Below are 22,134 nucleotides of genomic sequence, written 5' to 3'. Positions count from 1 at the left end.
TTGACTTTCAGAGGCCAGGCTGTATCTGCTGAGCTGGCAATTAGAAAAAAATCTTACCTGTAAACTGAGCACATTTGATCTGAAAATCACTGAGGCAAAATCATGGAGCCCCTTTCTACCTTATAAAAAGGAGCTAATTTGAAAGATGGTGTGAAAAATCCACAAAATATTCAGCTAACACTTTTTAACTTGCAGCATTTTCAATACTGCAAAAGCAATCTATTTATATGGAAAGGAAATGTAAATTAGAATTATGGGGATTAAAGCACGGTTAAAATACTGTGTGTTGAAAATACCATTTGAACATCGTTCAGTTGTTATCAAAATCATTTTTCATTCAGTATTTATATGGATTTTGCAATTCTTCTAGGTTGTCCTCGTGCCAGCATGCATAAAATAGATAAATATAGTTGTAGACACAGGAGCTTATCCTGTAGGACATCAATCCCACGCAAGAGAATGGAGGGGCTGATACAGGAATCAATTAATAAAGAATAAAGGAAGGTAATATAATTAATGCCAATCAATATGGGTTTATAGATCCTGGCAAACTTTTTATAAAGATAATAGTGTTGATGTAATAGACTTAGACTTCTGTGCGGCATCTGACTTGGTACTGCATGATATTTTGATTAAAAAACTAGAATGATATAAATTAACATGAGAAAGGCAAGGTAGTGTAAGTAATATATTTTATTGACCCAACTGCTGTTGGTGGAAGGGACAAGCTTTGAGCTTCACAGAGCTCTTCCTCCAGTCTGGAGAAGGTAACCAGAATGCCCCAGCTAAATACAAGGTGAGAGAGATAGATAAGCATAAAGGATTTGCACATATTGCACTTAATAACTCTGAAGGCATAGGAGGGTAAGCAGGCAGTAGGATTTGTTACAAATTGTTGAAATGAGCCATAAAACCAGTGTCTCTGTTAAGTCCATGTTTTTAGGGTCCAGCAGAGTTATAAATTTAAACTTCCAGGCTTGTCTTTTGAAGGTGTGTGTAGGTTTCCTTTAAGGCGAGGACTGAGAGGTCAGACACGGACACGGAATGATTGCTTTGTGAACAGTGTTCGACCATGGGTGACAGGATGTTAACCCTTCATTGTCCTATGACTGCAGCATTATTAACTTCCCACTTCATTTTAAGTGGTCTCCCACAACATGTGCGAACACCTTGTGCTTAACTATTTGTTCCATCTTGTATTTAGCTTGGACACTCTGGTTCGCTTCTCCAGACCTCAGGAAGAGCTCTGTGAAGCTCAAAAGCTTATCCTTTCCACCAACAGTAGTTGGTCAAACAAAAGATATTACCTACCCTACCTTGTCTCTATTATATCCTGGGACCAACACAGCTATACAAACACTGCAAACATAAAATTAATATGACACATATTAAATGGATTAAAAACTGGCTAACTGATAGCTCTCAAAATGTAGTTGTAAATGGGCCATCATCATCAAGCGGGTGTGTTTCTAGTGTGGTCCCATAGGTATTTGTTTGGAGCTCTACTCTATTTAACATTTTTATCAATAATCTGGAAGAAAACATAAAGTCATCCTTGAGAAAGTTTGCAGATGAGCCAAAGATTGGGGGAGTGGTAAATAATGAAGAGGACAGGTCACTGATACAGAGTGATGTGGATCGCTTAGTCATCTGGGTGCAAGCAAACACTATGTATTTTAATATGGCTAAATGTAAATGTATACACCTACGAACAAATATGTAGGCCATACTTCCAGCATGGAGGACTCTATGCTAGGAAGCAGCAACACTTAAAATAAATTGGGAGTCGTGGTGGATAATCAGCTGAACATGTGCTCCTAGTGCAACGCTGTGGCCAAAATGGCTAATGCAGTCCTTGGATGTATAAAGATGGGAATCTTGGGTAGGAGTAGAGAGGTTATTTTACCTCTGTATTAGGTACCGGTGTGACTGCTGGTGGAATACTGTGTCCACTTCCGGTATGCACAAGCCATGAGAATGATGAAAGGACTAGAAAACATGAAGTATAGAGAGAGACTCAATTGATTTATGTTAAAAAAGAGAAGGTAAGGGATGAATTGATCACAGTACCTACAGGGGGTCTTCCCCATGGCTATCTGAACTCAAAGCTGTGGTAACTAGTCTCTGTTTTCCAGGCAGTGTCAGAAAATAAATCAGTGGGGGACACAGCACCTCTGTCTGATAAATGATTGGTACATACAAGAATGCTTCCACTCAAAAATCCTTGTTTTACTGAGTACAAATCATACATCAAAACTAGCAATCGTCTAGAAGTACCCCAAATATAGTTACCCAAAGTCTGAGGTGGTATCAATAGATTCAGCAGCAGAGTTCTGGTGGCCAGCCTTTCTTCTAGCTGTTTGATGCCCATTTCCTGGCTTGTAGAAATCCTTGTAGAAAGTTACAGAGGCACCCACAATCAAGTTTACAAACACAGGCACCCAGCACTCACATCGCTTCCCCTTCTCATGAATCTGTTCTTGCTAGTAACACGCTGCAACTGTGCAGTTCTTTTTGTCTGCCTAAGCAAGGCAAGATTTTTCCAGATGCTGTGATGTCCTCACATCCAGCGTATGGGGACTAAGTGCACAAGATAGGTGTGAATTAGATCAAAACCAGTTCTTTCACAACAGGGGAACAAACATTTGATAACAGGCTCTTCAATTTACCAGACAAAGAGACGATAAGTTCCAATGACTGGAAGCTGAAGCTAGATAAATTCAGTTGAGAAATAAGGTGTATATTTTAAGTGAGGGTAATTAACCATTGGAATAATTTATAAAGGGTCAAAGTAGATTCTCCTTCACTGGCAACTTTTAAATCATAATTGCATGCTTCACCTCTTGTTCCAAAGGAATTATTCTGGGGAAGTTCTAAGGCCTGTGTTATATAGGAGGTCAAACCAGATGATCACAATGGTCCCTTCTGGCCTTGGAATCTATAAGCAGATACCACTGCTTTTCTTTAGTTATAATTAGGGCCCTATCAAATTCAGGGTTGATTTTAGTCAATTTCACTGTCATAGGATTTTAAAAACTGTAAATTTCACAGTTTCAGATACTTAAATCTGAAATTTCATAGTGTGGATCCCAACCTAAAAGGGGGCTATGGGGAGGGGGGGATGCAAGGCTATTGTTGGGGGGTTGCGGTATTGCCACCCTTACTTCTGCACTGTTGCTGGCGCGAGCGCTGCCCTCAGAGCTGGGCAACCGGAAAGTAGCGGCTACTGACCAGGCACCCAACTCTAACGGTAGCACCACTTGCCAGCAGCAGCACTGAAGTGAGGTTGGCGTGGCATGGGAGGTCCTCACTTTTTCAGGGGAAGGGCTGGCCTTAAGGGTGGGCAACGTAGATGACCACCCAGAGTGCTGTGGCTGGGGGTTGGGGGTTTCCGTGGTCATTCCACCATGCACACGCAGCCAGCTCAAGGCCCCTTTGACCCCTGTGTGCTGGGCCCAGAGCCAGGGAGCTAAGGGGTCCTACCATACATAGGGCTCCACTGCTGGTCCTGGGCAGGCTGGTGAGGGATGGGACTTCCTCTTCTCCTGCAGGGGCAACTCCCAGGCACAGGTCAGACCCACCTCTAGGAACCTAACCCGGCTGCAGGAAGCTCTGTGGCTGCCGGCTGAGAGCCCGGCAATGAAGTCAGTGCCACCGCCAGCAGCAATGCAGAAATAACGGTGTCATGGTATTAGCGTTGCCTTCAGAGCTGGGCGGCCAGCCAGCATCCACTGCTCTTCAGCCAGGTAAAAGCACACAAAAGACCAGATTTCACAGTCCCTGACACATTTTTGACAGCCATGAATTTGGTAGGGCTCTATTTATAACACACATCTCCCACTCATCTCTTAAGTAGTTGTTCTTACTTGTTATTTGCATTACAGAAGTGCGTAGTACCCCCTCTCCTCCCCCACAGCACTGAGGCTTCATTGTGCAGGGTGCTGTATGTACACAGTAAAAAAGATGATCCCTATCTAGGGAACTTCTAATCTGCGTATGGACAAGCTGTAACAGGTGGGTGAAGCACAAATTATGGAAACATAAGAATAGCCATTTTTCACCATACTGCTGGCTCATGTAGTCCAGTAGTCTCTCTGGCACTGGCTAGTAACACCTGATTCAGAAGAAGGTGGAAGAAACAGTTATGGAATAATCAGTCCATACAGAAAAGTTTTTTTTTGTAACTTACTCAGTTAGAGATTGGCTTATAGTCTGAAGCATGAGTTTACATTCCTTCCCATGTTTTTTCTTAGTAAGTATCTCTGAATGTTCTTTAAGAGGGCAAATCAAAGGTAATAATGACAGGAACCTGGGGAAATGCAGTGGGCATAATTTGCAAGTTTAATTTTTTTTCTTAATATAAATGAATTAATTTTAACTGACCACTAGCCATTAAGTGATTTGGTCAACAGTGGTAGCAGAATTAATGTCTTTCACTTATACAAGAGAGAAATATGTGCTGTATTCTCAATGTGTACTATAACTTGGAGAGTTGCAACTGCCTGACCACCTACAAATTGTAACTCATGGTGAAAATCTGTGCAACAAATAAGGGGGAAAAGGCAAGATTATGGAACATGTGTGGAATGAGAAGGGAGAGAAGAAAAGTAAATCAGTCAAGTTCTGTTAGGGTGTAAGCAAATGTACTCCACACCCGAGACACCCTTAATAACCCAATCCTGGGCATGTGTGTTTTTTTGGAATTTTTGTGAGATTTAATAGCCACATACAGTATGAGCTATCCAGCTGCCCTGGATTCTAACAGCCAACAACCTCAATAGTTTTTACATTTGCATTGCATTTTACTGGTTGGGAAACTGAGACACAGAAAGATTAAATGACTGGCTTTATTCCACACAAGCTAGTGCCAGAGCCAGGATCAGAATTTAAGAATTCATTTTCCCCAGGCCTATGCTCAGTCCAATGGATCAAACTTTTGTAAATTTACAAACAAACAATGCAGAAAATAACTGATCACAGTGAGCGAGTGCAGGGCTCTATGAAGTTCAGACCCTAGTGCTTAGACCTGGGAGTCAACTTTCTGCTTTCCATTCCCACTCTGCCACTAATCACCTGGTGCATCCTTTAGACAAGTCACTTATTAGAGACCTGAAATTTTCAGAAGTGATAAAACTGCTGTCTGAACAGCTCCCATTGACTTGAACTGGACTTGTGTATGCTTAGACCCATTAGCCCAGCGGTTCTCAAACTGGGAGGCATGACCCCTCAGGAGGTCGCAAGGTGGTTGTGAGCTGTCAGCTCCATGGGGCTGACATTCAAAAGCCACCATTAAATTACTCCCCGCATTTTTAATGTATAAGTGGGATCATAGTCAGAGGCTTGCTGTGTGAGAAGTCACCAATACAAAAAGTTTGAAAACTACTGCGCAGCCTCTCTATACCTCACTTGCTTTATTTGATTAAATGTGGATATCAAACTCTCTCTGGGTTGAGAGGTTTACAGTAATGGTCATAAGGTCTTTTTAGCTCTTCAGATGACAGGTACTGTATAAGAGCAAAATGAAAAGGAGTACTTGTGGCACCTTAGAGACTAACCAATTTATTTGAGCATAAGCTTTCGTGAGCTACAGCTCACTTCATCGGATGCAACAGCATAAGATCAGTTACAGACTTCAATGTGAAAAATCTGATTACTTTTTATAAACTATCCTTTTCTTTCTTTAATCAGGATACGTAACTCACTTTATAGGTAAACTGTACTAGTCTCCAAAGGCCACACAGCAACAACCCTTTCATCACAAAAATCCTGTAATCCCAACAGTCTTCAAATTGATGCATAAAAGTCTCTTGAACTGTGGAACAGCTTCCCAAAGGAAGTAATAGAAGCCCCATTATTTGCATCACAGAATGACAGACTGGACTTAGCACTACAAAATGTATGGTAGGGAACAGCCCTGAAGTGGCAGGGAGATTGACTAGATTGGATCTCATTGTTTATTCCCATCTCTAACTTGACAGTTGATAACAGCTTTAAAGGCCCATTTGAGACTGCCTTTCAATTTACTGGACATGCAGCAGCCCTCAGACCACATCTTTTCATTGCAGTCTGCACAAGAAAATTCACCCTACAATGCAAAAGTGAGATGGGGTTGGGCTGGGTACAGAACCATGAACATGCACTTGTTTTTCTCCTCCTTGCTTCAACTCCTCTGCATTAGCTTCCTTGGGGGGCTGGGGTTTGCACCAGAGAGAGTAGTTTACATTGCTGTATGTTGAACATTATTCAGCAAATATTTAACATAAAAATTACTGTGCTAGGTCCCCAGATTCAGTATTTAATATTGTTGATAGAATGGTTGTCATCTAAATTAAATTAATGGTGGAGCTAGATGAATCTCAGCAACGAACATCACAGAAGATAATGTGACAGTCACAATATGGAGTTTGTAGGCAGCAGCTTGTAAATTAATGCAGTGTGACTTAAAGATCTATTGAACTGTATGGAATATGGAGCAGGAATAACAGGGGCTGGAGTCCAGCATGGTGGAAGGGTATCAGACACCAGAAGGATTAATGATTTTCATTTCTTTTCCGTAACTCCAAAGACCTTGAAGTTTTTCAACCTGAAGTAGTGCAAGAAAATCCCCTTATCTGATCCCTGTTGCAAAGAAATTCATCCTCTGACCCTGGCAGAATTTCCCCCTTGAATGAATTTAGCCTCTGCTGAAGACACTCAAAAGGGCCAAAATCCCTGCAAGGCCTGTGAAATATCCTCTTGTAATTACTTTCGGACTTGGCCTGCTGCTCTGACACCAAGGTGGTGGTGTCCCAAAACCCTGGTGCATCTTGTATTTGCTGAGGGTCGCCGCAATCGGCTTTGCCATCTCTGCAGTCATGGCCCCTCCATGCCCCATACTCTCACCACTCTGAGCAGTAACATATCTGGGCCCACGGGCAGCTGTGTGCCCCCTAAACCCCTGGGCCCACATGCAGTTGCATACCCCCTACATCCCTGTGTCTCTGGGCCATTGGCTCACAGGTAGCTGCGTGCCCCCTACACCCCCTAGTCTCTGGGCCGCTGGCCCACTGGCAGCTGCATGCCCCCTACGCCCCTCGCCCCAGCATCTCTGGGTCCTTGGCCCACTGGCAGCTGCATGCCCCCCACACCCCTGTGTCTCTAGGCCCTTGACCCATGGGCAGCTGCATGCCCCTTAAACCCCCACGTCTCTGGGCCCTTGGCCCACGGGCAGCTGCATGCCCCTTATACCCCCACGTCTCTGGGCCCTTGGCTCATGGGCAGCTGCGTGGCCACTACGCCCCGGTGTCTCTGGACCCCTGCCCCATGGGCAGTTGCGTGCCCCCTACGCCCCTCGCCCCGGTGTCTCTGGGCCCTTGGCCCCTGGGCAGCTACGTGCCCCCTACGCCCCTCGCCTCAGCGTCTCTGGGCCCTTGACCAGTGGGCAGCTGCGTGCCCCTTATACCCCTACGTCTCTGGGCCCTTGGCCCATGGGCAGCTGCCAGCCCCCTACGCCCCTCGCCCCAGTGTCTCTGGGCCCTTGGCAGCTGCGTGCCCCTTATACCCCTACGTCTCTGGGCCCTTGGCCCACGGGCAGCTGCCAGCCCCCTACGCCCCTCGCCCCAGTGTCTCTGGGCCCTTGGCAGCTGCGTGCCCCTTATACCCCCACGTCTCTGGGCCCTTGGCCCATGGGCAGCTGCCGGCCCCCTACGCCCCTCGCCCCAGTGTCTCTGGGCCCTTGGCAGCTGCGTGCCCCTTATACCCCTACGTCTCTGGGCCCTTGGCCCACGGGCAGCTCCGTGCCCCCTACGCCCCTACGCCCCGGGGTCTCTGGGCCCTTGGCCCACGGGGGGCTCTATGTCCCGTACTCCCCGCCCCGGCGTGAGCGGCTCCGCGCCCCCTTCCGGCCCGCGCGCTCCCACGCTCTCTCCGGGCCGCGCCGTGGCGCGGTGGCGCGCGCGCTCGCCGCTGCCTCTATCTGAGACCCCGCCCCCAGGCCCCGCCCATCCCGGGCGGAGGCCGGGCGCAGCCGAGTGACGGTTACGGAACGTCATCCCGCAGCGGCGGGCGTTGGGCTTCGTGATACCGAGGCCAGGAGGTGCGAGGGCCGCGCCCCGTTTCCGGTCCGCGCGGAGCGTCGGCTGGAGCGAGGGTAGGTGGCGCCGCCGCTGTGGCCGGCGCGGGAGGGGCGGGGCGGGGCTGGTTCTGTATCCCCGGGGCTGCGCCGAGCCGTCGCGCCAAGCTGTGGACTCTGCGTATGCTGGAAACCAAGCCCGGGGGGTGCGGCCGCCCCTCGTTCCAGCACCTGTGTGTGGGGTGGCGCCGGCTTCCTCCGTCGCTGGGGGGTACCATGGCTGGCCCTCCTCTGTGGTTGACTTTGGCAAGTGTATCTGCTCCCAGTCTTGGAGACTAAGGTGCCACAAGTACTCCTGTTCTGTTTAAGGGTACAGACTAACACAGCTGCGACTCTGAAAGCTGTCAGAATGCTCCCAGTCTATAAAGTATTGTAGTAAAACTGGTCAGGTCAAGATGAGGGTATAAGCACTGGTTCAGGTAATGTAGCAGAATACCAAATATGCTGGCCTGGGAAATGTTAAATATATATGAAAGCACCCAGTCAAAATATTAATGCCAGGCAAATAAAACGTGATCTTATTTATCTCTGTTTTATGAGTTTCTGCAGATGGACCAAAAGCTCTCTCAGCTGGTCGAGGACCTCACAACCTCAGGAGAGCCTCAACTGAATCCAGAGAAAATGAAAGAGCTAAAGAAAATCTGCAAGTATGAAGCATGGTTAAATTCTTTGCTTGAGGAACATATTGGCATAGGGCTGTTCTCGCTAGCATTTTATCATCTTCCACTGTTTCATATAAAAAACAGGTCACAGTGACCCCTTAGTCTGGCCTCTTCCAGACTCTTCTTTTTGCTTTAAGCAACGCTTTGGAATTGATTGCTGCCTTGAAAGTTTAGGGAAATTCATAGAATAATGGGTGATGGTGGGTTTTCTCCAAAACTTGTTAAAAGACTCCCATTGAGTTTTTTGGGGGTGATTTTTTGGGAGGTAAATACTTTTAATCTCATGTCAAAACAGAAAACTTTTTTATTCTGTTAAATTATATTTTTAATGGGTAAAAGAACAAAAAACTCACTGGTGGTTGTACTTGTGTTGATAATGTTTGTTACTTTTCAAAAGATCTTCAGACGAACATATTAACCATGCGTATCGTCTACTGATGACACAGCTGAATCAAGAACATGCAGAGATACGCTTCTCAGCTTTTCAAATTGTGGATGAGCTCTTCACCCGGTCACATCAATTTAGGACGTTAATTATTTCAAATTTTCAAGAATTCTTGGAGCTCACAATTGAAACAGACCATGAGCAGCCTCTTCCCCCACCAAAAGAAGTAGCACAAAAACTGAAAAAAACAGCCATTAAATCTGTTCAAGATTGGCATGAGAAATATGGAGAGGCCTACAAGAAACTCTCCCTAGGATACCATTTCTTAAAACAGAACAAGAAGGTATTTTGTTTGTTTACTTCTACATGTTTACTTCTCCACATCTACTCATTAGGTTCTGACTTAGAAAGATAAGGCTGATTTCTGGAACATGTTGATTTCTCCACTGTAAGCTAATATAAAGGGATATATGCTGGAAACAAAGCTGAGGTCTCTCTCTCTTTGGACAAATGTGAATACTGGCTTTTCTTGCTCACTTCTTTGTTGAAATTTAGATACTAAGTTAAGCTTTTTTCCCTGCTGTAACCTAAGTTCTTTCCATACTGCTAAGGACTTTTTTTTTTAAAATTTTGTGTTTTTTTTAATTACAGGACAACCTGTAAGCTTTTCCTACAATATATGTCTTATTTTACTGCTTCAGATTAGAGAGTGTAAATTCCCTATTTGGGTAGGTCTTTCCTTGTGTTACAATACCTAAAACTCACTTCAACACAGATTTTATTTTTCTAGAGGTGTAAATCAAAGGCAGTAACAAGAAATGAGACACTATAATACATTTTGTATTTCTTGTTTTTTTCCCCCTGTTCGCTAATAACTGCCTTGCAAAGTTTATATACTACTTCATATGCTACTTATCAGAGCGTTAAATATACCCTTTCTATATTGATGCTGGAATATCAATGTTCATTCTTTATCCACTGTCCTGTTGGATCTCATTAATAAAGGAACAGTCATTCAGTGCCACATGATCTCTTGGGGTTCTTCAGGATTCTGTTTCTTTAATAACCTTCGTGTTCAGTGGGTACATAACTTATTAGGTGGGCTAGAGGGGATGTACAATCTGGTGTTTCAATACATGGATGATGTTTGGCTCTTTCCTTCTCAGCTGAAGCCAGCTGGTGTATAGCCTGTGGTCACGTATGGCTAGATTAATAAATTATAAGGTCAGAAGGGACCATTGTGATCAGTTAGTCTGATCTCCTGTATCACACAGGCCATAGTACTTCCCTGAATTAGTTCCTGTTTGAATTAAAGTATATCTCTTAAAAAAACATCCAGTCTTCATTTTAAAATTTGATAGTGATGGAGAATCCACCACATCCCTTGGTAAATTGTTCCAGTGGTTAAATACCCTTACTGTTCAAAATTCAGCCTTAATTCCAGTCTGAATTTGTCTCGCTTCAGCTTCCTGCCTTTAGATCTACTAATGGGCTAAGTAGTCATGTGGTGGGGAGGGAGAGAAATACTATCATGGATCAGAAACCAGATAGTTAAGAACACCATTGGTCAACCTTCATTATAGCAAAGGGCTAATAGTGGGATGGCATAGAGCGCTTTATTAGGACTGGTGTTTAATAATTTGTAAAAGAGGATGAAAAATGACATGAGAATTTGGAGATGAGACACAACTCTTGGTTAGTTACAATTAGAATACTGAGGAACTTCAGAGGGCATACCCAAGCTTGGTGATTAGGTAACACAACGGCAGATAAATGCAAAGTCACATTGGAGGACATTTGAACTACGGATACATCTCTTGGGGTTCTAAAATCACTACTGTTCTAGGAAAAGTACTAGACATCACTGTGGACAGCTCATAGATTATCAAGAGAGAAAGAGACCATTATGACAATCTAATAATCTGACTAATAACAAGCCATAGAACTTTATTCCACCAAGCCCATACCTTTTAGAAAAGACATCCTATCTTGATTTGAAGACTTTAAGTCAGAGATTCCACAACATTTGAAGATAAGTAGTTGCAATGGCTGATTGCCTTGACTGTCAATTAGCACTGTTATTTCTAATCTGAATCTGTCTAGTTTCAGTTTCATGACATTGGATCTTATCCCTTTGTGTTAAATTAGAGTCTTCTACTAATACTTCTGTTACACATGTCAGTATCTGTAGACCATGATCAAGATGCTTGTTAACCTTCTCTTGGATAAACTAAATAGATTGGGTTTCTTGAATCTTGCTATAAAGCAGGTTTTCAAGACCTTGAATTATTCTTTGTAGTTTTATTTCCCAAGTACAGTGCTGGACACAAAATTCTAGTAATAGTCTCACTCATGCTATATATAATTGTAATATTACCTCCCTACTTCTAATCAGTATCTTCTCTATACTAATCTGAGGATTGCATCAGTTCTAACAAAGACCTCTGCTCAATGTTCAGTAATAGTAAAAGAAGCAAAGATAATTTTAGGATGTGTAAGGAATGGGGTCTGACTAGCACAAAGGAAAAGGCACCTACTGCTGGGACCAGTAGAGGCTGACTCTGATCTAAGCAAAGACACCCAGCATAATTTCTCAAACCCACTGAGCTAACGTAGGGTAATTGTATTTTAGCTTTTTAGATGCTCTTTCCCTATGTTAGAGGTGCCCAACCTATGGCTCTCAGGCAGTACAATGCCCACCAGAGCATTTTATGACAACCGCGGCCTACTTCAACACAATATACTAATGGCTGATTCATTAGTGTTTTATCGTGTTTACATCATTTTAATCCACACAAGTGTGTAAATAGACAATACTGTATGTAGAAACAACCTATCTGTAAATCAATACAGGTGACGTTAAACCTTATTAAAATATGTAGAATCTGTTTGGCCTACAGGCCTACACAAGGTTGTGCTTAGCTTTATGTGGCCCTCCTGTGTAAAAAGTTTGGGCACCACTTGGCCTAGGTAAGGATGAAACTGCTGTATGAGAGGTACCACAATGAGAGCACAGGACTGGGATTTGGGGAGTCTGGGGTTCTTGTTTAACTCATTTTAACTCATAGAGTATCAGGGTTGGAAGGGACCTCAGGAGATCATCTAGTCCAACCCCCTGGTTCTAATTCTGACTATGTCACTAGCTCACTGTGCAACCTTTTCACAAGTCAAAAATCCTATTTAAATGTTACCTACTAATGTTAGATGCACTTATTATAATTAAAGATCAGAGGAAACTTTCTGGGTTTTATTTCCATTTATTTACTTTGTATGTCTGACATCACTGTATACAATTTTCTTTGCTCACTGAAAGAGCCACACACACAATGTGGGGAAAGAAATATTTCTAAAAAGCAAATTTGATTTGTAAAACCACTAACACTGATGAGGGGAATCAAAATCAGGTGTATTCATGCAACTACCTTTGTCTGTCTGTAGATATACATGCAATTTTCCCCCTTAAATTTACTATATTGCAAGTCCCTCTGTGTGTCAGTTACTTTGTAAAACTGGAATATTGCCTACCCCACCACTTAGCTTCAAGCAGTTTACAAATATTAGTTAAGTCTCACTTCATTCCTGTGTGGTAAGGTAGTATTTGATACACAAGAAGATTAAGGCCTTGATAGAGCAAAATACGTATGTTCATGTGCTAAGACTCAAAGACCTGTGGTTGGTGATTAACTCCCATTGACTTCAGTAGAATTTAAATCTGTGCTTAAAGTCAAACAAATGTGTAAGTGCTTTGCTGAATTGGGGCTTAAGTAATGTGCCAATGATTTATGGACTATAAGGTGGATAGAAAGCTGGCTAGATTGTCGGGCTCAACGGGTAGTGATCAATGGCTCCATGTCTAGTTAGCAGCTGGTATCAAGTGGAGTGCCCCAAGGGTTGGTCCTGGGGCCGGTTTTGTTCAGTATCTTCATAAATGATCTGGAGGATGGTGTGGATTGCACCCTCAGCAAGTTTGCAGATGACACTAAACTGGGAGGAGAGGTAAATATGCTGGAGGGTAGGGATAGGATACAGAGGGACCTAGACAAATTGGAGGATTGGGCCAAAAGAAATCTGATGTTCAACAAGGACAAGTGCAGAGTCCTGCACTTAGGACGGAAGAATCCAGCCGCTACAGACTAGGGACCGAATGGCTCGGCAGCAGTTTTGCAGAAAAGGACGTAGGGGTTACAGTGGACGAGAAGCTGGATGTGTGTCAACAGTGTGCCCTTGTTGTCAAGAAGGCCAATAGCATTTTGGGATGTATACGTAGGGGCATTGCCAGCAGGTCGAGGGACGTGATCGTTCTCCTCTATTCGACATTGGTGAGGTCTCATCTGGAGTACTGTGTCCAGTTTTGGGCCCCACACTACAAGAAGGATGTGGAAAAATTGGAAAGAGTCCAGCGAAGGGCAACAAAAATGATTAGGGGACTGGAACACATGAGTTATGAGGAGAGGATGAGGAAACTGGGGATGCTTAGTCTACGGAAGAGAAGACTGAGGGGGGATTTGATAGCTGCTTTCAACTACCTGAAAGGGTGGTTCCAAAGAGGATGGATCTAGACTGTTCTCAGTGGTAGCAGATGACAGAACAAGGAGTAATGGTCTGAAGTTGCAGTGGGGGAGATTTAGGTTGAATATTAGGAAAAACTTTTTCACTAGGAGGGTGGTGAAACACTGGAATGCGTTACCTAGGGAGGTGGTGGAATCTCCTTCCTTAGAAGTTTTTAAGGTCAGGCTTGACAAAGCCCTGGCTGGGATGATTTAATTGGGGTTCGGCCCTGCTTTGAGCAGGGGGTTGGACTAGATGACCTCTTGAGGTCACTTCCAACCCTGATATTCTATAATTCTGTGATTGCACAGAGAGTAAATGAAAAACACACATGACTGGACAACAGTGTGTGAAATCCAGGACAGGAACAGACCTGATTTTCCTGATCCCTGACTAGTGAAGTACAGGTGAATGTTGTCGAGGAGAGGTCTTGGAGGAAGCAAAAAGGGATGCTTGTTCGCTACACACCTATTGTTTGGTCTTCAAATGATACAGGCATTTATTATGTGTGTCAGATTTTGCACTCCTACTATAATTAATTATAGTCATGTGAAAAAGGGCGGTGATCTAAAGCACATGATCTTGAGGCCCTTGTGGTCTTTACATCACAGAAAAACAAAATCTCAGAAACATCATTTTATTTTGAAATATGGTTTGTTTCATGTACAACAATTATGACCAAAGAAAATTTCATCTGGATGTTCAGAATGTGAATTTAGCATCTGGGGAGGGATTGCTAATTCCATTAGAATAATAGTTCCTAAGTATTCCTTGCATAGCACTTTACAATATAAACTAACATTGAAGTTAGTACATTGTAGAAGAGCTCTGTGTGGCATAAAAGCTTGTCTCTTTCACCAACAGAAGTTGGTCCAATAAAATAAATTACCTCACCTACCTTGTCTCTCTCATTGAAGTTAATGGAAGTTAGTTGATGGTACTCAGTAACTTGCAATATGAGATGTCTCATGTAACTAAACTATAAGGTCTAAAGCAGAGGTTGGCAACCTTTCAGAAGTAGTGTGCCGAGTCTTAATTTATTCACTCTAATTTAAGGTTTCGCTTGCCAGTAATACATTTTAACGTTTTTAGAAGGTCTCTTTCTATAAGTCTTTAATATATAACTAAACTATTGTTGTATGTAAAGTAAATAAGGTTTTAAAAATGTTTAAGAAGCTTCATTTAAAATTAAATTTAGATGCAGAGCCCCCTGGACTGTGGCCAGGACTCGGGCAGTGTGAGTGCCACTGAAAATCAGCTCGCCTGCCCCTGGTCTAAAGCAACCAAAATTCAGCTTTTTCTTAGTGCTAGCTCATAGATTTTCACATCAGAATATAATTTTTTGGAAGGAAAAAAATTTAAATTCTCAGGCCTTTTTATGGGCAAATTAAAACAACAAAGCAAAAAACCTAACATTTAAAATTAATAAAATCAAAGCAGTACTTGGAGCTACTGTAAGGTGCATGACTTAAATCGTGTTCTGTGCTTTAAAAATAAGAAATAAAGTAGGAGTAAAATAAAAAATAAGATTTTGAGAAAAATCCACCAAAGCCAGGAAATTTAGTGTAAAAGCCAAAATTCAGTGATTTAACTCCATGTTGCAGAGGATATGGCTAGCTCCTGGACTGCTTGGTTTCCTTGCATGTGAAGTTATTGGGAAAAGTGTGTGCAAGTAGCCATTTTGGCTTTTACTCTAAAATTCTTGTTATATAGGTCAACCTAGCATTAGTTTTTGCACTCCCCATTACTGTAAGTGAGGGCCTCCCAAAATTATAAAGCGTACATCAAAGATAGATTCCTCTCTTTGGTCTCAGACAGAAGAGAATGTTCAGGTTTCTGCTTCCTATGATCTCATTTTCCCTTCTTAATGCCTTTGATTCTCAGCAATCACTAATAAAAAAAGTTACCACAGTTGTTGTTTCTGGGAGAAGGAGCAATAAAAAGTAGTAGTATGGAGAGACCGACTCATCACTGATGTTAGAGCAGTGGTTCTCAAAGCCGGTCCGCTGCTTGTTCAGGGAAAGCCCCTGGCGGGCCAGACCGGTTTGTTTACCTACCACTCCAGGCCAATGGGAGCTGTGGGAAGGGTGGCCAGCATGTCCCTTGGCCTGTGCTGCTTCCTGCAGCCCCCATTGGCCAGGGCAACGAGCTGCGGCCAGTGGGAGCTGTGATTGGCCAAACCTGAGGACGCGGCAGGTAAACAAACCGGTCCGGCCCACCAGGGGCTTTCCCTGAACAAGTGACGGATCAGCTTTGAGAGCCACCGTGTTAGAGGATATTTCATCAAAGACAGGAATGTTGGGAGTGTTTCTTTCTTACAATGAATATAACGCTTTTTCTTCAATTCCTCCTCAGGTGGATTTTCAAGACGTAAATGTCAGAACTCTGGCTGAAAGGAGAAGGGAGGAGGAGAAACAGAAACGATTAGATAACATTTACAAAGAGAAAGCCAAAAGAGCTGAAAAAGAAATGGAAGGTGAGATGTTTTGAAAACTTTGACGTTTATTAAGGAATTATGCTATATAAAATACAGCCTCCAAGAAAGCAGCTATCCAAGTGGTAATGGGCTGTAGAAGCGGATGAGGAAAGTAATGCATATGTAGACATAATGTAGGGTAAAAAAAGCAAGTGATGTAGTGCTACTTCAGGTAGAACGCGGGATGATACAAAAGAAGGTAATTAAGTGTCTTGGGCCCTGATTCAGTAAAGAACTTAGATATATGTGTAAATTTAAGCATGTGAAGAGTCCCGTTGAAGTCAACGGCTGTATTCACATGCTTAAAGTTAGACATGTGATTTAAGTATCTTCTGATTCAGGTGTTTCATGTAGAGTATCTGTGTTCCAAAAGGCATTGCTAAATACCACTGCAGGAGTCCTGTACGTGGTATAAGAGGTCCAGCAAAAGTTCCATGGATATCTGTGTGTACTGGAGGGCTGTTTCTTTAAGCAAAGGTTTTATAGCAAACTAATTTCCACAAAACTGAAGAATGAGAGAGAGTGTGTGTGTGTGGTGTGGAGATTCTTACCATATAGTTTTTAAGTGTTGGTTTCACTTTCAAATACTTTTTGCGTGTGCGCTATGAATACTTGTGTGGCTGTGCGCTATGGACAGTTATGCATGGACATGGAGTTTAAAACTGACTCTTAAGTTTCCTAAAGTCATTTTTAGCTGAAATGTGTCTGGGTTGTTACTCATAGATTCATCAGTAGCCAGCTATAACAGCATAATTTCCAGGACTGTAGGATTATTACCCAGTGTCGTTGCTGAGAATAACCTTACCAATCCATCTGCTCTACTTCATATTTTATGAAATAATTAAAAGGCCATCTTTGATAATGCTTTGAGATTTTCAGATTTTCAGGGGATAGGAAAGAGAGTTGTTTCTATTTTGTACCTCTTGAGACCAAAGAATATTATTAGTTTGATGTGGGGGACATTTGGAGGGGCGGAAGGCAGGCATGAGGACCCATGTGCATAGGAATGTATTACTGATTTAAAGATAAATGAATTGCCCCTTTGACAGGTATGCTTACATTGCAAGCATTGTATTGGCTTCTCATACTGGGGAATGGGAAAGAGAGTTTGTTCCACTTCCGAGCTGTAGACATTTTGTATCGCATGTAGTAATATTCTAAAACAATTATCTCCTGACAGAAATGTCCCAGGAAATCCAAGACACTCTGACAGAGATGGAGAATTGTTTCCGGCTTTTGATGCCAGATCCATTTGACTTCACTGTGAATGATGCAGAGTTAGAACCTGTCACAGAGAAGACTGCTAATGAGAACAAACCTACTTCCTCCTTATCCATGCAGATAGCAGATCGCCAGCCATCTTTGCTTGGACAAATGGATGATGAACAGCCTTGTTGCAGCAAGGACCTTCCTTCTGTTTCCCCATGTCTAATAGTTGACAGAAACAGGGACCTGAATGAAGAGTTGGGGCTGCCTGAGCAAAAGGAAACGGACAGAGGGGAATGTTCAGAAGCTGAAATAATTGCTGCTGCCACCGATGATGATGACTATGAAACCTTTGTTAGGAACCATGGGCTTGGTTCTCATAAATACGCTCTCAACCTTGAAATCTCCACAGGTACCTAGTACTGTACCACACAGCCAGCTTGAGAATGTCTGTATATGAAGTTGTGAGACATTAACTGCAAAATTTAATATTTTATATTTTAGCCCTTTCTAGAAGATCCCCTTTACTTCTGGCCACTCATCTAGTAACCATCCTTCAATGCAGATTGTGTTGGACATGCTTTACAGATTTTACTAATCAACCATTTTGGTTAAGATTTAGTATATGGCATTGTTAATGTATTACAGCACCTAGAATAAGACAGGTTTCCTGTTCTGAATTGCTTGCATTCTGTTTGCAGGATGTATATAACTTTATTTGGAGGGGGAGAAGAAGGTGGTGTTTCAATGCTTTCAGCACTCACCTCTTTAAAATTAGTGACCTCAGTCATGACCCTACAATAATATGCTTGAGTTATAGTGGGGAAACATTTTTTAATATGGCAATCAAACTCTCAACACTTTGTAAAGACTTTTCATAAAATAGTGAATAGGGTCCTGATAGCAAGGATTTTAAAATATGATTCTTAATATCATTTCAAGAGGTTGAGTTATTTGTAGAAAAGTCAGGTACACTTTATGCTTGATTTTTAAAAAGTCTGGTGCCTTACTGTAAACTGTACATGTGCATACAGTTAACTACAATTTCACATGTAAATGGCTAGTAAGAGATATAATTGGCCATTTCTGCATACATCTCAGGGAATTGTGAAAGCTTAATGGGCAGGTGCATTTTTTGCACAGGTAACTGCATTCCTGCCGTTTTGAAAATCAGTCTCCTAGAGTTGTTGTTTGGGGCAGGGACCAACTTTTCATTATGTTTGTACTGTACCCAGCACAGTAGAGTCCAGATCCCTGATTGGAACCTCTAGTCACTATTGCATTACAATTATATCCTTGATTTGTATGGTGATGCCTAAGCTGTGTTGGTTTAGCAGCCCTTTTTCAGAGTTATTCAGCACAATAAAAGCATTTTCCCTCCTTTCTCTTTGGTCTTTGGGTTAAGTATTTTTAGCATTAATGCTGAACATAGTAATATTGTGACTCATCTCTGAAGAGATCAGTTATGTTAGAAAGTTTCATGTCTGCCATCTCCACTTATATTGTCGGTTCTCAGTGAAGATGCTAAAGATATGCTTGTATATTTTTTCCTCCCTTTTCAACAGATGTGAAAGTGTGTGAGAATGAAGACAATACTGCCATAATAAACAATATCATAGATGCACACAAACTCATCAGAAATAAATTCTTGCCATCTGTGCAGTCTTGGATTCAGGTGAAATGACTTCTGCCAAGAAAAATCAAAAAAGCTCTTTCTCTTCTTCTGCTTGCTTTCAGCCTGTCTTCCATAAAATGCTAACACCCATTATGAAACCATGTAATTTGGGGACCCACGTAAAGACCATCTTGCCAAAAGTTACAAAAGCCTAAAGATGGTGTGGCTGCACCAAACTTAGCATCTGGGTGCAAAATAGAGGCTTATGTGTACTTATGTGTTGAATCTTTGGTCTGTACGTATGGCAAAAACAATAACAAGCAATAAAAGAAGGGGAGGGTAAAGTCTGAAGAAAACTAAACAAAGCAAATTAAACTGAGAAAAAGTAATTGGTATAAGTATGTGAGGCAGGCAGGGTGGTAGTAATTGGCTAAATATAAATCTGAGTTAGAAACTGGCTGTCAGTGTTGCATCACTTTTATTTGAGTGCATTCAACATTGCTTAAACTACCTAGCACAGTGCATGAGCTTTTCATTTTTGGAGATGTCAGTTTAAATATGGCCTATATGATAGGTTTAAAGTGAAAATGAATGTCTTTGAGCTAAGTCAACATTAGAAAATCACTTTTTCATTCAACACAATTGGTAGTCTCTGCTCAAGTGTCCGTTGCAGGGGATAGCAATTTTGTATGGTGAGGTGCACTCACAGAGGAAAACTTGTAATGCATCTGCCTACTCCTTGGTTGACTCTAGCTGCTGTTATCAGCTCTTACTACCCCAGTTAAAAAAAGTTTTTGAAAGAAGTGCGGGTAAAGGAGAGAATTGGGATCACCAGTGATTACTTAGCGTAAGAGCAAACTGCTTTATTGCATGGCATGTTACAAATGGATGAAAACAAAGAATTTTTTTCTTTCTTGGGGATGTGTGTAGCAGAAATAATAAGAATGTATATCTCTTGCTTTGTAGTTGTTCACCAGAGCAGGAATAAATGATGGTTGTCTAAGATGTGCCATTGATTTTAAGAAAAAATTAGAGACTGCTATGGAGAAACATAAGGAAATGAACATTGACTATAAAGAGAGGAAAAGAAAAGTGGTGAGTGTTTAAAATTAAACATTTTTTGAGTAGACTCTCAAACACTTGATTTGCGCACAGAAAAAAAAATGCTGTCAAAACATTTCCTTGTAGGCCCTAATTCTCGCAAACACTTAAGCATGTGCTTAACTCTGTATATTTGAGTAATCCTTTTGACTCCAATATGACTACCTACGTGAGCCAAGTTAAGCACATGCATAAATGTTTGCAGAGTCGGGGTCTTCGTTATTAGATAGAACATTAACACTGGCTATCTTCATTTTTTTTTATATAGTGAGGTAGTTAAATTTTAGAATTCTGTTTAGTCCCAGTTCCTTCATGAACAGTTTGTATTGTGTCCTTGGTCTCTTCTGTGTTCGCGTTTGTCTTCTCTCATTACAATACATATTGTTGTTACCATTTTATTTTGAAACATGCAAAATTATGCCAACACGTCACAAGTCAGAAAAAAAGAAGTGGTCCCTGATTTACAGTGCTTATAATCTACAGAGGTTGGGTGACAGACTTGGAAGCCTCTCATAATAATTAGCTATCACATGGTGCTTTAATGCTCAGAGTGTTTCACAAAGGTTATTCCGAGTGAAAATTTTGTGAAATGAGTAAATTGTAATATCCTCATTTTACTATGCCACAGAAGAAGTCAGTTAGCGCTAACTACTATTTTACTATGTGAAGAAACCGAGGCAGAGAGATTAGATGATTTGTCCAAAGCCACAGAAGAAGTCAGTGGCCCCATCTATACGTCTAAAACAACAGAGTTTACTAAGAATTGTTAAACTTGTTTGTGGTCAAATAGCGCTTATTATATTGTTTGGTATAAATGGCCAAACTATATTTTTTTAAAAACTAATTATTTTAGGTCAGAGTGTCCAGGAGTAAAACATGGCTTTTAAGTGGGTTATAACAGTTTATCTCTGTCACTGCAGGCTAGACTAAATTGTTAGTCTGATTCAGCCACAGTGAAGTTCATCAACTGTTGTTAAACTCTGTTTGGCTGCATAGACAAGGCCAGATTGGGATTTTTGAATTTCTGGGTCCCAGCACATCTCCCTGGTACAGCAGGGTCCTGGCTATGTATACTATCCAGCTACAAATGCCAATGCTGAACGAAAGGTAATATTTCAGAAGACTCTCTTGCCACTGCTTTCCCGTCAATGGGAAAACACATAACTAGCTATGGAGGAGTCAGCATAGTTGCTGCCATCCCTGTTGTCTTTTTTATGGGAAAGGCTGCACATGCTGGCCCTCTGCCCAGAATATTGGTTACTGTCTTTTTTTATCAGATTTGAAAGACATTCAAGCCTTCATTCTATGAGTAGCATAAAATAGTGCTGTTACCATTCTTGTTCACCATTGTTTGTTGTCAGGTTCAAATGTTGTAGAGCAGGCAGCTAGGAAAAGGGAAATATTTAATAATTCGCTTATTTTGAACGCAGTATTATTTGACATCTTAATAGAATTTAAGGCATGGAACTTGTTAAGGGACGTTGGAAAATAAATGAATAGTAATTCTTCCATTTCTTTCATGGGGAAATGCCCAAACTTGTTCTTAACTAGTGCTGAGTTACTTAAATTTAAGCTGTGAATGAGGGGGTTAATGAGCTGCAGAAGCATTTTCATAAAAAGCCTATGGTTTCTCTGTGTGTTGGATTATTTAGTTGAAACTTTTAGAAGGAAATGGATTTTTACATTTTTTTTAAAATGTTGTCAAAGTCCAATGGTCCAGCAAGGCCTATCAAACAAAGAATGTTGTGCCCTGATCCTGCTGGGACTTACGCCCATACTTAACTTCATACAGCGTGAGTCCTTCCACTGGCGCTAACTCAAATTCGTGAACATCAGCCCCGTATAAATCTTTGTAGAGTCCGAGTCTTAGTCCTTACCATAAAACAGTCTTGCTCTCTTTTGGTGCTGTCCTCTGTATCCCTTGAGCTAAGAGAAATGTACTGATATCCTGATCACTGAGCATTAATCTACATACAGCACTGCAAAGATCAGGACATTAGCAGATTTTACATGTAACTGCTAGCACACTGA

General features: G+C 41.9%; 1 protein-coding gene across 8 annotated transcripts in view; it reads left to right on the top strand.

Annotated features, from left to right (window-relative positions):
* Nucleotides 1-7,984: 7,984 nt before the first annotated feature.
* Nucleotides 7,985-22,134, top strand: part of UVSSA (UV stimulated scaffold protein A) — a 93,649-nt gene continuing 79,499 nt past the window's right edge. For 4 of the 8 annotated variants that reach the window (XR_012158765.1, XR_012158766.1, XR_012158764.1 and 1 more), the window contains exons 1-7: nucleotides 7,986-8,128; nucleotides 8,660-8,757; nucleotides 9,170-9,500; nucleotides 16,061-16,181; nucleotides 17,362-17,799; nucleotides 18,953-19,062; nucleotides 19,969-20,097. Coding sequence is in view for 3 of the 8 variants with exons in the window: in XM_073342785.1 (XP_073198886.1) it covers nucleotides 8,660-8,757; nucleotides 9,170-9,500; nucleotides 16,061-16,181; nucleotides 17,362-17,799; nucleotides 18,953-19,062; nucleotides 19,969-20,097 (1,227 nt within the window). In the remaining 5 variants the exon portion in view is untranslated. Of the gene's footprint in view, nucleotides 8,129-8,158; nucleotides 8,530-8,659; nucleotides 8,758-9,169; nucleotides 9,501-16,060; nucleotides 16,182-17,361; nucleotides 17,800-18,952; nucleotides 19,063-19,968; nucleotides 20,098-22,134 lie in introns of those variants that run through there. The other 4 variants (XR_012158763.1, XR_012158762.1, XM_073342783.1 and 1 more) reach the window with 3 other exon arrangements.

The sequence above is a fragment of the Lepidochelys kempii genome, chromosome 4, assembly GCF_965140265.1.
Source record: "Lepidochelys kempii isolate rLepKem1 chromosome 4, rLepKem1.hap2, whole genome shotgun sequence".
NCBI lineage: Eukaryota > Metazoa > Chordata > Testudines > Cheloniidae > Lepidochelys > Lepidochelys kempii.
This window is presented reverse-complemented; position numbering and strand designations above follow the sequence as displayed.